At 42.7% G+C, this 14,430-nt stretch overlaps 2 protein-coding genes across 13 annotated transcripts in view; one reads left to right on the top strand and one right to left on the bottom strand.

The window, feature by feature from the left end:
- The window catches only part of LOC131103208 (disintegrin and metalloproteinase domain-containing protein 11-like), a 29,287-nt gene extending 15,282 nt beyond the window's left edge, over nucleotides 1-14,005 (bottom strand). For 4 of the 11 annotated variants that reach the window (XM_058049282.1, XM_058049290.1, XM_058049292.1 and 1 more), the window contains exons 1-10: nucleotides 13,848-14,005; nucleotides 13,611-13,771; nucleotides 12,492-12,528; nucleotides 10,924-11,074; nucleotides 9,597-9,673; nucleotides 7,593-7,757; nucleotides 4,301-4,414; nucleotides 4,095-4,197; nucleotides 2,454-2,574; nucleotides 651-1,829 (exon numbers count right to left, since the gene is read on the bottom strand). In XM_058049282.1, the coding sequence (XP_057905265.1) occupies nucleotides 651-711 (61 nt within the window). In that variant the 5' untranslated portion in view covers nucleotides 712-1,829; nucleotides 2,454-2,574; nucleotides 4,095-4,197; ... (5 more) ...; nucleotides 13,611-13,771; nucleotides 13,848-14,005. Of the gene's footprint in view, nucleotides 1-650; nucleotides 2,361-2,453; nucleotides 2,575-4,094; nucleotides 4,198-4,300; nucleotides 4,415-7,592; nucleotides 7,758-9,596; nucleotides 9,674-10,923; nucleotides 11,075-11,591; nucleotides 12,022-12,491; nucleotides 12,529-13,610; nucleotides 13,772-13,840 lie in introns of those variants that run through there. The other 7 variants (XM_058049287.1, XM_058049283.1, XM_058049284.1 and 4 more) reach the window with 7 other exon arrangements.
- On the top strand, nucleotides 2,776-5,463 carry 42sp43 (P43 5S RNA-binding protein). 2 transcript variants are annotated; one of them, XM_058049295.1, is made up of 9 exons: nucleotides 2,776-3,009; nucleotides 3,090-3,190; nucleotides 3,914-4,010; nucleotides 4,098-4,186; nucleotides 4,309-4,382; nucleotides 4,450-4,530; nucleotides 4,617-4,828; nucleotides 4,916-4,969; nucleotides 5,039-5,463. In XM_058049295.1, the coding sequence occupies exons 1-9, from the start codon at nucleotides 2,866-2,868 to the stop codon at nucleotides 5,294-5,296; spliced, it is 1,110 nt and encodes a 369-aa protein (XP_057905278.1). In that variant the 5' UTR covers nucleotides 2,776-2,865; the 3' UTR covers nucleotides 5,297-5,463. The 2 variants fall into 2 exon arrangements, with proteins under 2 accessions (XP_057905278.1, XP_057905277.1); XM_058049294.1 differs by having other exon boundaries at nucleotides 2,782-3,009; nucleotides 4,599-4,828.
- Nucleotides 14,006-14,430: the final 425 nt, after the last annotated feature.

Here is a 14,430-nt window from a genome sequence, read left to right as displayed (position 1 = left end):
TCACTTTGCTCTTATAGTTATGATCAGCTGACATATTTCACTTTCACGCTCATTTGCAATAAATTGCCTACTCAAAATGTTTTGATCTCTCCCATTTCTTCTTCTCTTTTGCATTTAGAAGCTCTACCTAGAACCTCATTATGATTCAACAAAATGTAAATGTCATGTGATTGATGGGTGACCAGTCTCTTGGATAGGCTCCACCACAACCTAACCAGGACAAGCGCTATAGGAAATGGAGACAATTTAGCACCTTTAACCTTTAGCATGCATGGGAAAACAGGGAAACCCTCCTGCACTGACACAGATTCATACCCACAGCTTTTTTGCTGCAAGGCAACCACTGTTTAAGTCAGTGTAACATTTAGTTCGTGATGTAGCATGCCAAGCTAAGCTGGCTAAAAAAAAACAACAACATGCATTCAAGTTCAGAGGTCCCCCCCCCCTCCACTGGGTTAAAAACAAGTTGTGTTCACATGAGGGGGGCTGCGGTAGAAATGTGTCGATGCAGCAAAACCAGCCCAGACCCCCCCTCGGAACCCCCAAACCAAACCCACCAAGTGTTGATGCTTCCCTACAAGTGAGACGATAATGTGGCTGCAGAACCCCCCCCCCGCCAGTATTCGCCTGCCAATCATCGGGTCTCTTACCTGACGCCGCCAGCCGCTCGCCCACTGCAGCAAAGAGCAAGAAGCACCGCACCGCCAGCATGGTCGTCACACATACCCGCCTGTCACCGCATCCAGGCCCGCAAAATGTCACCGAAGCACAGGGGAGAGAGGATGAGGAGGGGAAAAAAAAAAGACGTGAAAAAATAAAATAGAGATGGCAAAGCTCCAAAGCGAATGTGCTATGGTGCACCTCCTCTCATCATCATCTCTCCTCCTCTGCGGCCATCACTGACACCTTCACGGGGATGACATTGAACCATCGCGAAGCTTCGTCTGATCGATACCGAGGGGGATGATGATGATGATGACGATCGGGGAGGAAGAGGGCGCGCACAGCGGATGCATCGCTCCGCAGCGTGCGTGTGCGTGCGTGGCGTGCATGCGCAGTGGTCTGCGGTATGCGGAAGATGGTTGCTGCGGTGTGCAGCAGGGCACGTGGGGAGGGGGGAACTCCGCCCACTTTATGAGCGAGGCCCCGCCCAGCGTTGCCAAGCAGCTCGAGCTGTGCTTTTTCCTATTTGCTACGCTCATGTTTTTAAATGATTTTCATTTTATTAATATTGAGAAAGTCCAATGCAGTGGGCCGTGAAAGTGCATTTAATATTAATAGAAAAATTTGAATTATTACCTGCTGTCCTGTTAACCAGTTATCTTTTGTGGTGTACAGTATAACCAGACGTGGAGAATACTACTAAATATTGTACTTGTTATAGTAGCCATTTGTTTACAAGCACAAATAATCACACCGTAGTCAAAAACATGACTTGGGAGGAATGCGGAAAATGTTTGTCTTTTCTGCCCACAACATTAGGCACACCTGCATTCTGTCTGTATGTGGATAATAATGCACATTTTTATTATCAGACATTTACCAATGTGTCCATTATTGTGCTTGTGACATTATGAAAGGCTAATCCTTGAATACTGGATACATCGCCATCTATGGCCATCGGTGTGCTAGAGTGCAGTCCTACTGCACTACAATCATAAACATACATTTAAGAATATAATTCTTATTGGATAAGGGCCTCAACACCGGTAAAAAAATATTTTAACCGTGACTCTGAAGCCATATGAGCTGTGCAGTGGAAAATCAAGAAGCAGTTTAGCGCAGGTCCGGCAGCCAAGGCCTCACATGGGAATATTTCATCTGGCTTCCTTTTGGGAAAGACAACAGAGTAGGGAAAAGATGGAAGGGAGACATCAAGCTTAAAAACAGCAGAGCAATAAAGTCATTGGTTAATTCATTGAGTACAATCGCACTTCTATGGTCTGGCTTTAAACACAGGTTAACCTTGTGTGCTTTTGTTTTAATTAGTGTCATTCTGTGCACTCTGTGTGTTTGCTTTTAGCTGTACGACTTATTATGCGTGTGTGTTTCATTGGCTGCTGCAGAACTTTGGGCAGTTAAGGTTGGAAATGTGCTATATAAATACATTTGACCTTTGACACAAGCCATAGGGCCAAATACCAAAAGTGTTTATGTTTATTATGTTGCTAGACTGTTGATATGATAATATAGTATTTATGTATTGTAACTCAGAATATAAGTTATTGTTCACAAGAGGGCTTTGGGGGCAAAACGGCAAAGGACTGGAATGACAGTCAAAGGTCATTTACGTATACTCAATACCGGCCTTGTATTTCCTTGCTTTCAAATTGATACCAAAGCTGCCGTATCGCCCACTCCTAGTGAAAACATGCAAGGTTAAGTGCTAATTCAACATTGTATCTCATTACCTGGAGTTGTATATTGTTTGTACAACATATAGATTCACTTACCTCCCAAGAATTGTATCCTTGTTGTAGAAAGAAGAGGAAACTGCACTTAGATATTCAACTCCGGAATCACAGCACACCCTGGCGTGTGAAGGGGTGCATCACACCTTAAACAGCCGTTAAACTGCAGAAAGGCGACAAATTATGAACGTTTTCGTTAGTAAATAAAAAAAAACACGACTTGTGGATATGTGATAACTGAGGTGTATGCCTGCTTTCTGGGTTCATGCTAGTCGGCATCAGCTAATTGGGCTTAATTGGCATCAGCTGGGCTGCCCCCATTGTGACATCATGGCAAGACACAACTGCAGCCAATTACGCAATTAACCTTCGGAAAAGCTATAAGAAAGGATGGAAAACGGGGCGCAGGTTTTGTATTGGAGAGGAAAGTGTTGAGATAAACGCTGTGGTGTAAATGAGGATGAACGGTGTGCGCGGTGGAAAAGCTGCAGGTGTTCCACAGCTCAAGCAGCAGTCAAAGTGCTCCCACGCTGGTTGCGGAGCCACTTTCTCCAAGAACATCAGGTTGCAGGAGCACGAAGCTGCTCACGCAGGAAAGGTGAGCAAACCTAATAAAATGTTTGTTGGGTTTTTTGTGTGCAATCTTTCAGTAGTTTCTTTCCTCTTGAACGAAAACAGCATCCATGGCGGTGCACAGTGAGTGGCTGCGAGGGGAAATTCGCCCGGAAGTCACGCCTGAGCCGCCACATACTTCAGCACGACGGCGTCAAACAATTCAAGTAAGTAAAATTGTTTAAGCTTTGCAAATTGTGAAGGGACAAGTTACAGCTTGCAAATAGTAATCAAATAAGACAGAAGCGAAGTACGCTGGAGAAACTGGCTCCGAGCTAGCAAAATGGCGAACATTAGCCTCGAGGTAACTAGCCTCTGAGCTAGTTAAATTGACATTTATATAGCTGTCAGAGGCTAGATACATTATCATAGTAGTATATAAGCGTCTTTAAAACGGCACATTAGCATCAGGCTAACAAACTAGACAGTGGACGCTATTTAAGCTAACGTGCTAAAGCATAAAAGGAGCAAATATGTCATTGCACGTGAGTTTTTGCGATGTGTTCTGGGAGTTGTAGTCTTTTGGATTATGCGTTAAAATGTAAATCCATCACATTCAATTGCATTGTATTAAAAAAAACATCTAGACCCTTAAATGTCATACTTAAAAATATATAACACAGGTACAAATATTGTTTAACTAATTCACTATTTAAAAAAAGTTAAAATAAACACTAATCTGTTGCCCACAAGACAGAATCCCCACTTACTACAGCAGTTCGGTGTGGGGGCAATTTGGAGCTAGCATCTTTACATTTTTAAATGGCATGTTAAATTAAAATTAGGGTCATCTGCAGTTCTTTCTTTCTACAGTAGATGTGAGACTACCAATTGTAAAGCAACTACATTGATAAATAGGTAAAAGTAGCCCAGATGTTTTTCCTCTGCAGGTGCACATTTGCAACCTGCACCAAAAGCTTCTTCCATGAAAACAAGCTGAAGAGACACATGTGCTATGCCCACGGCGAGAAAGAAAAGTACTTCAAGGTAATCCCCACCAGGTGGAACCAAAACGCCATCATAGCTACTTCTCCACAAAGCCTGCCTTCCATGTTTTGTTTTTTCTCCTACCAGTGCACTCAGTCTGGATGCTCCTTGACCTTCAAGAAGAGACGCCTCTTCAAACTGCACCAGCAGGAGCACGGCGTGGCTCCCAAGTTCAAGTGCGTTTGATCTAAAAGGACAATCGCTCAGTAAAACTTTGCTTTATGGTGTACATGTAGTTCCCAAATTCAATACAACACCCTGTAGTGGAGCACATTGGGATTCATGGTTACCTGTGCAGGTGTCCAAAGGAAGACTGCGGCGCTGTGTTCGACACCCATGTGGCCCGCAAAGCACACCAGAAGAAGCACGCAGGTTTGTCCTGGTGAAGCGTAGCGTCACACCACCTGAACCCAGAATCAGATGTTTAATATCCTCGCAGGTTACCGCTGCCTGGATGCAAACTGCCAAGCGGTTGAGTCCACGTGGGTCAAGCTCCAGAAGCACATGGTCAAACATCCAGGTACTGCTCATCTGAGGCATAAAACGGCAAAGCACGACATGTTCTTAGTGTGGAATCAATATTTGTAGCCGCTTTTACCTGCAAAGTCTGCAAGAAAGTCTTTAAGAGGGCGCATACGCTGCGGCGCCACAAGTGGGTCCACGCCTCCCACAAGCCGGTGCTGGTTTGCCCACGCGAGAGCTGCCAGGCCTACTTCTCTACCACCTTTAACCTGCAGCATCACATCCGCAAGGTGCACCTGGGACTCCTGAAGTACACGTGCTCCTTCCCAGACTGCCCTCGCGCCTTCGCTATGCGGGTAAATAATCCCTCCTTTGTTCATCCATTAAATTACAACTCATTGAACAGCGAGTAGTAGGTTGATGTTTTGGACTTTCTCCCCCAGGAGAGTATGAGCAGACATCTGCGTCGTCACGACCCCGGTGCCATCAGACAGAAGGTAACTGACTACTGTTAATAAATTATATTCTGGATTGAGCCTCCTGAAATTAAAAATTTGGGCCTCCAGACGCGTACCCGTCCCAGGAAGTCGTGGCAGAAGCGCCTGGACGGCCACCACCTCCCCCTGGTGGAGGACAACCTCAACCGGCTCTTTGCGCTGCGCATGCACATTTCCCGCCGCGCCAAAGTGGAGGTCAACCTGTCGGGCCTCTTCAACGAGCGTAAGATCCCGCATTACGTGGACCCCGAGGTCAACCTGCGCGACCTCTTCAGCATGAAAAAGCCTCTACTGCCTGTCAGTGAAGTGGCGCCACTCAAGTGTTAAGTTAATTTGGACTTTCTCGAGAAAATATTGGGTCTCTTTGGTTGAATTTTCCTAATGTAGCTGCCCTACATTGACCTTTTGTCATTTAATAATTCAGAATGTTAAATTCTTGAAGCATCTTATTTTGAAAGGACTTGTTCACCCAATAAAATGTTCATTTTTGCGCAGTGCCACTTGAGTGCTTTTCCCCTCAAATTTTTTTTCCAATTGAGCGCTTTGCTTCCAAAAAGTCACTTGTGATCTCTGAGAGCAGCGCACGTAGCGCCCGCTCATTAAATATGAACAAAGACCAGCGCATGACTAAGTGCTGAGTCACGCTGCACTGTGGAGGCGGGCGACACGCTTACAAAGTAGAAGCTGTCAAAATCTGAGCGGTTGGATCTTTTTTTTATGCACTTTGGAGCTAGCAAAACATGACTGAGGTAATTTTAAAAAGTAATTTTTCAGTAAAGTATTTTGACCTGGGGAAGATTTTCCGTAACATTTTTGGTATGCAGGCCGGTAGTTACAGCTGTTTATTTCCCTTATTTCCACAGAGAATTGGGTGTTATTGCAAACAGGCCATCTGGAGCCATTCTGCTCTGTGTCCCCATAACCCTTTTTGTTTTGGTAACCTTTGCTGGTATCGCCATGGCAATCGTGATACAGTATCAACTTTGTGCTCTCGCTAACGACGCTCTTTAGTGGCAAACCTCCTAATCGTCATTTTACAAAGAAAACGTCACGTCAAAGTCATTTTCTATGCTGCTTATCCTCACTAGGGTCGCGGGTATGATGGAGCCTATCCCAGCTGTCATCGAATGAAGTGTTGGGAGTAATGGTGGTAAATAACGGCAGGTAATCTAATTACTTTTTCAAGCGTCTCATGAGATTACCATATTTTATTTTACTCTTTGCCCATATACGTTTACCCTAATTTCAACACATTTTAAGTCTGCCGCCTTTTATATGGATACATCTTGTATTAAGTACCGTTTATAGCCGAAGACGCAAATTGGAAAAGAACATTCCTGAAGTCGGGAAAACAAATTTTTAGAATGTAATCAACATCCCAAAAAATGTTTGCAAGCATCAGATTTTGTATCAATTCAAACATCTGCATGAGTGACAGCCGCACAGGGAATATATCCCATCCATCAGAGCACCCTAGTAAACCCCATGACACTTTCACATCCTAAAAAAAACCTCATTACCAAAAGTGAAATGTGGCTCATTTTGCACCAATCACACGTGAGATGCATTCACAGACGGGGTGACTCCAAACAATGCAAAACAGCAGCATGTGCTAATATGGTAAGCTCTTGATTGCAATAATGACTTTCCCTAATAACATGACGTTTATGAAGTAATTCATTTACTTTTTTGGAAAAGTAATTAAATTTGCCTAACACTGCCGGTCACAACTCATTGGAAAGACTAGGACACCTTGGAGAAGTTGGAGAGAGATCTGCTACACTTGCTTGCCAGAAGGTGAAAGTGTTCCTCACCTTTGATGTCATTGTCAATAGAGAATAGAAGGAAAGTGGGAAGAACTGAATTCAAGCATTAACCATGTTAGGTGGGAAAAGCCACTCTGGATGTATCGCAGTCAGCATAAGACTCTTCTGATGGGCCTGAAGCAGACTACCGGGACACGTTCAGCATCCCGGAGCAAGAGAACGGTCTGAAGTACCAGCGTCCTCGACATCAAAAGGTGTGCATGCCATCTGCTAAATTTAGTCGCTACGACAAATGCTAAGCTCCCATAGCGCAAGAGAAGAATAACACAAACAGCTATCACCTCCAAGCCTTTGGGAAATGCAAGTTCCATTCCAGAAAAAATATACTTATATTGTTATTTTCCAAATTACCACCATCGCAAATAGATTGCAGTTTTATGGGAAACACTGGTCTTTTCAATAAATAGGAGATAAAAGCAGATAAAGTGTAAAAATCCACCAAGAAGCTCTGGCTGCTGATTGAACTCCAAGTTGACGTTAGAGCTAAAAATCCACTCTCACTGATTGTCTCCTTACATCTCTCACTACCGCCGCCGCCATCATCATCATCCCGCCTGTGTCCCTCACAAAGGCCGCTTAAAAGCATCGATCACACACACCGAGTCGACAGCCCTTCACTGGAAAACGATATCGTTTTGTTGCTATGGCAACACCCTAACTCCAAAAAAGCTCCCCGGCTTTATGTTGTCACCGCCGATGGGAGGCTTTCTTCGCCTTCTTTTTTTTTCTTTGCGTGTGATTGCAGGTGTGGTGGAAGAAAAGCAAGCGTGTGATTAGATGTTCCTTGCTGGCCCGACCGTTGGGAAGGGAATTGTTTTGGATCGCTATCCCTTCAGACGCCCACCAGAGCCACGGCGCTGTCACGGAGGATGAGCGGCAGGCTAAAAACAGGCGAGGTGAAGATCCATGTTTGGAGAAGGTCACGCCAATTAGCCACATAGAGGATGACCTTTGGTGCTGAGCTGGGATGCAAATAAAAACATTGGAAACGAGAAGAGATGTCAATAACACTGCCTTTAAAAATTAAGAGAAGATATGCCTTTATTCGTCCCTCAGTGGGGAAATTTGCATTGCACAGCAGCAAGAGTAGAGAATCAATTAAGCAGTACAAAATACACAATATAGAAAAATAATATAAACAACCCAAGTATTAACAAAATCAACAGTTTTTCCCAGAGTTGTATACAATACAGTATGTAGATAATATGAAACGAGATGAGATATATATATGACCAGTCTATACACTGAGATCTTGCTAATAAGTTAATACGAGGCATTATGGAAATACTTAACATAGAAATTAGTATATTGCATTTAGAGCCCTTAATATTGCACATGGAGGTTGATCAGCAACTGGCTCATTAGGCAATAACATTGTCAATGTTGATTGTTGCATTTCAAAGTATCGCTTTATTACTTAGCTATTTATTTTTATTTATTCTTTGGTAAAGGTATTGTCCGTCAGATTTTGTTTTGTAACTAAAAACCTCCCAAAGTGAAACTAAAACCCTTGAACATAACGATTAAAATGTGACATTTATTCCAAAATTCACAGTTGACTTGACTTGGTGTTGTTTTCCCCCCCCGCACTGGAGTGTAAAAGCACTCCAAACGGGATGAATAAACAAGAACATTTTAATTACCTTCATACTGTTGTGAATCATCACCTTTTTTTCTTTAAAAGTGGTTGCATTTTGGCATTAAACCAGCATGAAAATGACGGGTGTATCTGTTCTATGACTAACACCTCGAGTGCTCTCATGCATCTATCAATGTACACAGAAAGGGCAAAAAAAGGAGGTACCTCAAATACAAATGTGGCTTTTATAAAGATGATGTTCATACTTAATTGTGTTTTCATTTACTAAATGTTGCTTCATGAAATATCCACAAGCGGTTAAGCGACTGAATTAGGTTAAGCATAACGCCGTCGCAGCCCGAATTAGATCGCGTCCTCCTGAATAGATGACCCAAAACATGCGCGCTTGCGTCACTGAATGCAGCGCTGCACCTTTTCCAACTGGCTTAGCCTCCATTTTTGCTTTTTTTTTTATTTTTTTAAATATTTTCTTGCCTCACTGCGTCATAGTGATGCTTTTAAAATCAACTTCCGGTTCAACCTGAAAGGAGCGCGAGGTGGGGCAGTGTCCCGGCTGATCCGGTTGATGGCACTGTGCTGAAAAAAGCGTATTATTTTATCATTTTCAATCAAAGTAAAGAAGATCAAAGTAATTGAAGTAATCTTTGACACGGGGGAACAACAGTGCTTCAGGAGGGGAGCTTAATATCAGTCATGTGACTTCTACAAAATGATGCATACTACGTCCACTTTGAGATGAGACCAATTATCAAATGTTTGCATTTTGGGGGTTTAGGGGAAAAAAAAACACCCGTCATGCAAAGAAACAGGCTATAATGTACACGTCCTGAAATACTATATTTTTAACATTTTATACTTATTCATGTCATACACGTAGTACACATGCTAATATGTCCAGGGTTTAGTTGTTGTTTTGGTAAGCATAAAGAATGTTTGTTATTATAATCACTAAACATGAATTGGTGAAATAAGCAAAGTACAAAGCCGTCAGTGACTATTCCGCATGGCTGCATATGCAATATAAAGATTATAAAATAAACCAATGAAGCAAAAGTATACCTTGCACCTTAGTGGCCCCGAGCGCTAACAATCTAATTATAAAACCAATTTAAACACCACCAGTCCCACACGAGCTGTTTTTACGTATTGTTTTATAATATGACATTGGGCACCAACATGAGGTGTAGACCTGCACACTGACCTGACAGCACCTCTTTCTTTGGCACCTCTGACCTTGCCTTGATTGTACGAATGCTCACTGCAGACTTGACTGTCGGCCTGACGAACAGAGAGAGAGAAAGAGAGAGAGAGAGAGAATATCTTTATTTAAATCTGCCTTCAGAGATTCATCTGTCTGAAGGAAGTGACTACACAGGAGGTCCTTGTTCCTAGGAAACTGCAGCAGATGCAGCTCAGGCTGCGAGGCTGGGAGGCTGAGCCCCCCCCCCCCCCCCCAATCCCAAAAAAAGACTACAATTGTAATTTTTTTCTTTTGTAGTTTCTGCATTCACACCAAAAAAAACCTTAAAGGAGACCTATTATGCTCATTTTCAGCCCTTTCTGTTGAGTTGTGGGCTCCTGCAGAGCAGCTAACACATCATGATGAGCCGCACAGAAAGCTTTCTGGACCGTCCAGAATCTGTAACTATTCCACCTATTGCAGAGTGGGGGAGGACAGATATGCAGCTTGTATTCAGGAACGCTCATATAAGGCACTGTGATGTCACAAGGGGCCGTTGAAACCAAGCATTCTCACTTCTAAATCTCATTATCTGAAACTTAGCATAGTTTAACATAATAAATTGTCCATAGGTATGAATGCGAGTGTGAATGGTTGTTTGTCTATACGTGCCCTGTGATTGGCTGGCGACCAGTCCAGGGTGTACCCCGCCTCTCACATGAGCATGCCCGCAATGGATGGAATCTGGTTTCAGGATTCGGTGTCGCTGTTTGAACGCTCCAACAGCTGCTGCAATTTCCCGCCTTTGCTGGGTTCTGTGTGAAAGGCACATGCGAACAAATGTCAAGACTTTCCTTTGACTATTTTGCGGGAACGCTTTTGTTTTTGTCAATCGTCAAAACGCAAAAAAAAGATGATTTATTTTCCCGTCCTTTGTCCCGACCTGTCATATTCCTGGGTCGTGCATCATGCTGCCATTGTCTCTCCATCAGCAGCTGTTTGTCATCTGTCCTGCATCATTAAAATCACGTCTACGTCGTACATCAAAGCCCCCTAGCCACGGCGTCTCCTAAAAATTCATGGCCTCTTCAGGGCTCGGGTCAGAATTCTCATTGATGCATTTCCCGTTGCCTCCTTCTTCCTTTGTCTCGGCGTCTTTGCAATTTGTTTGGGTGAAATGATGCTGGTATGAATCCATAAGTAGGCCGTATTACTAGCAGTGTGACTATTAATATCCATGTGCAACAAATGGCTTTGTGTCCTGCATTACACAGTGACTCAAATGCATTAAAAAACATGCCCACAGGTGGAATGGAAGGCGCAATAAAAGAATAAAAAGGCATATTACCCCTCCCCCGTGATGAATGGCGCTTTGCTGGGTCGGCTCCCAAACACCTTCGTCCTCAATCGCACATATTCTGCACTTCCTTGTCGGTGACGTAGCAAGCAGGACGCGGCGTCCTCAATTTAACCACCTCTGCCGCCTCATCCATCAAAGCCTGCAACCGATAAAAGCGTCACCACTCGGCTGGCATCACGTAATTAAACAAAACAAATCAACTTCTTTTCCTTTCTTTGTTTCTTTCTTATTTAGGAGTTGTTGTTTGACTCCGTTGAGTAATGTTTTTCCCCAACACGGGAGGCGGGAAGATTTATAAAATGAAGCCTCAAGGAAGCCCGCCAGGATAGGCGCTCCCTCGGGCGCTCATCTGCCATTTTGATTCCATAGAGAGCAATGAGACGGAAATATCATGTCAGCAAAAAGCACAGATTTGATAGAAAGTGTCTGGAAGAATGAAAGACATGTGGTGCATTCGAGGAAAACTGGAAAGTAAGGAAAGGAAGCGTTCCAGAAAACAAAACCAGCCAAGCTCATATTTGATTAGCTTTGTTGTCCAGTTTTGCTGTGTAAACATACCTAAGAAACTAGCAAGGATGTGTAAGCAAAAACGTTAAGAATTACAATGTTAAATTACAAGTAGTAATTAATAATTTTAATGTATGTTTTTACTGAACATTTGTACGAGCCTGTGAAGCTATGTAGACCGCCATCAACGCTCCATCTCATTCCAGCTCCTCCAAAAAGTGATTTTTCTCTGCCTTCTTTCTGTCTCTCTTCACAGCCATCCCCCAGACACAGTAAAGTCTTCGCTGATCCGTCTCCACGCGCTCACTTCCTGTTTCTTGGCCGCCTCTTCGTCTTGCATCATTGCGGCACGGAGTTACAGCAAGCTAACATGCTTCAGGCTTAAATGGCAAACACAATGAGGAGGACAGGAGGAGAAATGCCAGCGGTTTTGGAGTAGGTTTTTAATAACAGCAGAGTGCTGCTGTCATATAGAGGATCTTTGGAGTCGTTTTTTTAAAAAAAACAGCAGGCAGCTCCTGTCATATCAAGCATCTTTGACCAGCGTTTTTAAAAACAAACTGAGCTCTGCTGTCACATAGAGGATCTTTGATCAGCATTATTGGGAGTGGGTTTTGAACAACACAGTACTCCAATGATGTGGAGGTGGAAATGTGAACTTGTACGTGAAGGACATGATCATCATACGGAGCCTGCAGTTTTTTTTTTTACCTGCACTGCTTCTGCTTTAAAAAGAAACTCATATTTCCCCCGCTGTTCTTAGTGTGACCTTTATAAAGTCGCCCCCCCCCCTCCCCTGAGCAGCATCAACACTGACTTTGCACCCATCCAGGTGGATGGCGGCAGTCACGTCCCATCAAAATAAATGAGAAGAGCACAAGCGCATACAAACAAATGTCGGCATGCATGTTGGGATTTTAGTGGGTGAGCGTGGGGGGTAAATTTTTAGATGCAAAAAATAGCGGTGCGTAAAAAAAATGGCGGGGCAGGTAATCACAGCTTACACGCACTGTGACATGAAAAACCTTTCATTAGCCTTTCAAACTTACCCACACAGGAAGCAGAAGCAGCGCCCTTTGTCTTCTGCTGTGCGTGAAAATAAACAACACAAAGCAATTTATAAAACAAATGCAAAATAGTATTAAATGATAAATGTATATAGGTGGTCAGTGTGCTAGCTACAGATTGTATCAAAAAACACCTAGCGGACCGGATTAAGTCGTTTGGCGGGCCTGAAGCGGCCCACGGGTCGCAGTTAGCTCACCTCTGTAATAGGGGCTCATAATTTAACAACTTTTAAGACATATTGCCTTCCTGTTGAGATAAAACATGGCCGACACACCAACATTATCAATTTAGCAGCCTTGATTGTTTAAAAAAATATATTAAAATGATCACATTTAAAAGATTTTAAGACATATTGCCTTCCTGTTGACATAAAACATGGCCGACACCCCAAAATTATCTATTTAGCAGCCTTAATTGTTTAAAAAAAATTAAAATAATCACATTTAAACGACTTTAAGACAATTGCCTTCCTGTTGACATAAAACATGGCCGACACCCCAAAATGATCTCTTTAGCAGCCTTGATTGTTTAAAAAAATATGAAAATAATCAAATTTAAAAGATTTTAATCAGATATCTAAAATACGAGTACTGATCATAATACATGTTGAATAATTGCTAGCTGCTTTTTAAGCAAGCTTAATTAGCAGTACGCTTGCTAGCTGCTAAGCAAGCCTTATTAGCACTAAGCTTGCTAGCTGCTAAGAACGCTTAATTAGCAGTAAGCTCTTGGTTTTGCAAAAAGTTAACGCCATCTCATGAAAAACAAGAGTTTTTTATCTGGAAAAACTCAAACAATATTTGTGTTTTGGTAAAAATAAATAAATCGACATACAGTATGCGCTAGCTAGCAACAAGCTAGTAAGCTAATGCTAACACTTTCTGGAAACTTCCTGGACAGTTTTTTGCTACATTGGACTTCACACTATGTAGGAGTGTTTATTTGACTATTTAGTGATTTAGCAGCACTAGTTGGAAATGGACAAACAGGAAAGAAGCTCTGTGAGTCAGTGTTTGTCCTTTAACGAGCTATTTAATGAATATGCGACGGTGCTTCTAACACTCTCTCCACAAAGAGACAAACAAGCTCGGTTATCTCACCTTCACTTTGGTCCACAGCTGGATGAAGTGAGTGTTGTTGGGGAAGAAGCACGGCTGATTGAAAGACTTTAGTGGTCTTTAGCATACTAATTGGCTTTGTGTGTCTGCGGCTTTATCGCTACACGCTTCCCCTCCTCTTTTTCTTGGACGTCTTCCATTAGCTGCGCAGTAATGAGACAAAATACAATTATCATCTGTCCTATTATTGACTCACCGCGTCTCACACTCACTCTTTACCGGATCTTGTCCTTTAGGTAGGTTAGGACGTTTTGTCTTCTTTGTCCCTTCCTCGGATGACGTACAAACGTTTTCAATCATTTTGCAGCAGCTAAAAAATCCCCAGCAAGGACCTCCTAATACAGTATATAAAGGATCTTTGTACTTCTTATGGCAAAGGTGCTCCTGTCATAAAGAGGAACTGTGACTAGTGTTTTTAAAAACAGCTTAGCCTCATATATAGAGGATCTTTGATTAGTGTTGTTGTGGTATGTCCTTCCTGTCATATAAAGGATCTTTGACCTGTGTTTTGGCAGATGTTGATGAAAAACAGCAGACTGCATTGTGAATTTTTATAAGCAGTAAAGCATTCCTGTCATATAAAGGATCTTTGGCCAGTGTTTTGGCAGTTGCTGCTTAAAAACAGCAGACTGCATTGTGAATTTTTATAAGCAGTAAAGCATTTCTGTCATATAAAGGATCTTTGACCAGTGTTTTGGCAGTTGCTGCTTAAAAACAGCAGACTGCATTGTGAATTTCTATAAGCAGTAAAGCATTCCTGTCATATAAAGGATCTTTGACCAGTATTTTGGCAGTTGCTGCT

Source organism: Doryrhamphus excisus, chromosome 15 (genome assembly GCF_030265055.1).
Source record: "Doryrhamphus excisus isolate RoL2022-K1 chromosome 15, RoL_Dexc_1.0, whole genome shotgun sequence".
In the NCBI taxonomy this organism is placed as follows: Eukaryota; Metazoa; Chordata; class Actinopteri; order Syngnathiformes; family Syngnathidae; genus Doryrhamphus; species Doryrhamphus excisus.
Note: the sequence above shows the minus strand (reverse complement) of the source record. Positions and strands in the feature narration are given on the sequence as shown.

Bases quoted from the DNA above. Each gene is read 5' to 3' on its own strand.
- 42sp43 (XM_058049294.1), top strand. From the start codon at position 2,866: ATGAGGATGAACGGTGTGCGCGGTGGAAAAGCTGCAGGTGTTCCACAG. The intron at 4,531-4,598 runs GTACTGCTCATC...CAATATTTGTAG, and splicing joins GCACATGGTCAAACATCCAG to CCGCTTTTACCTGCAAAGTC. The intron at 4,829-4,915 runs GTAAATAATCCC...TTTCTCCCCCAG, and splicing joins CTCGCGCCTTCGCTATGCGG to GAGAGTATGAGCAGACATCT.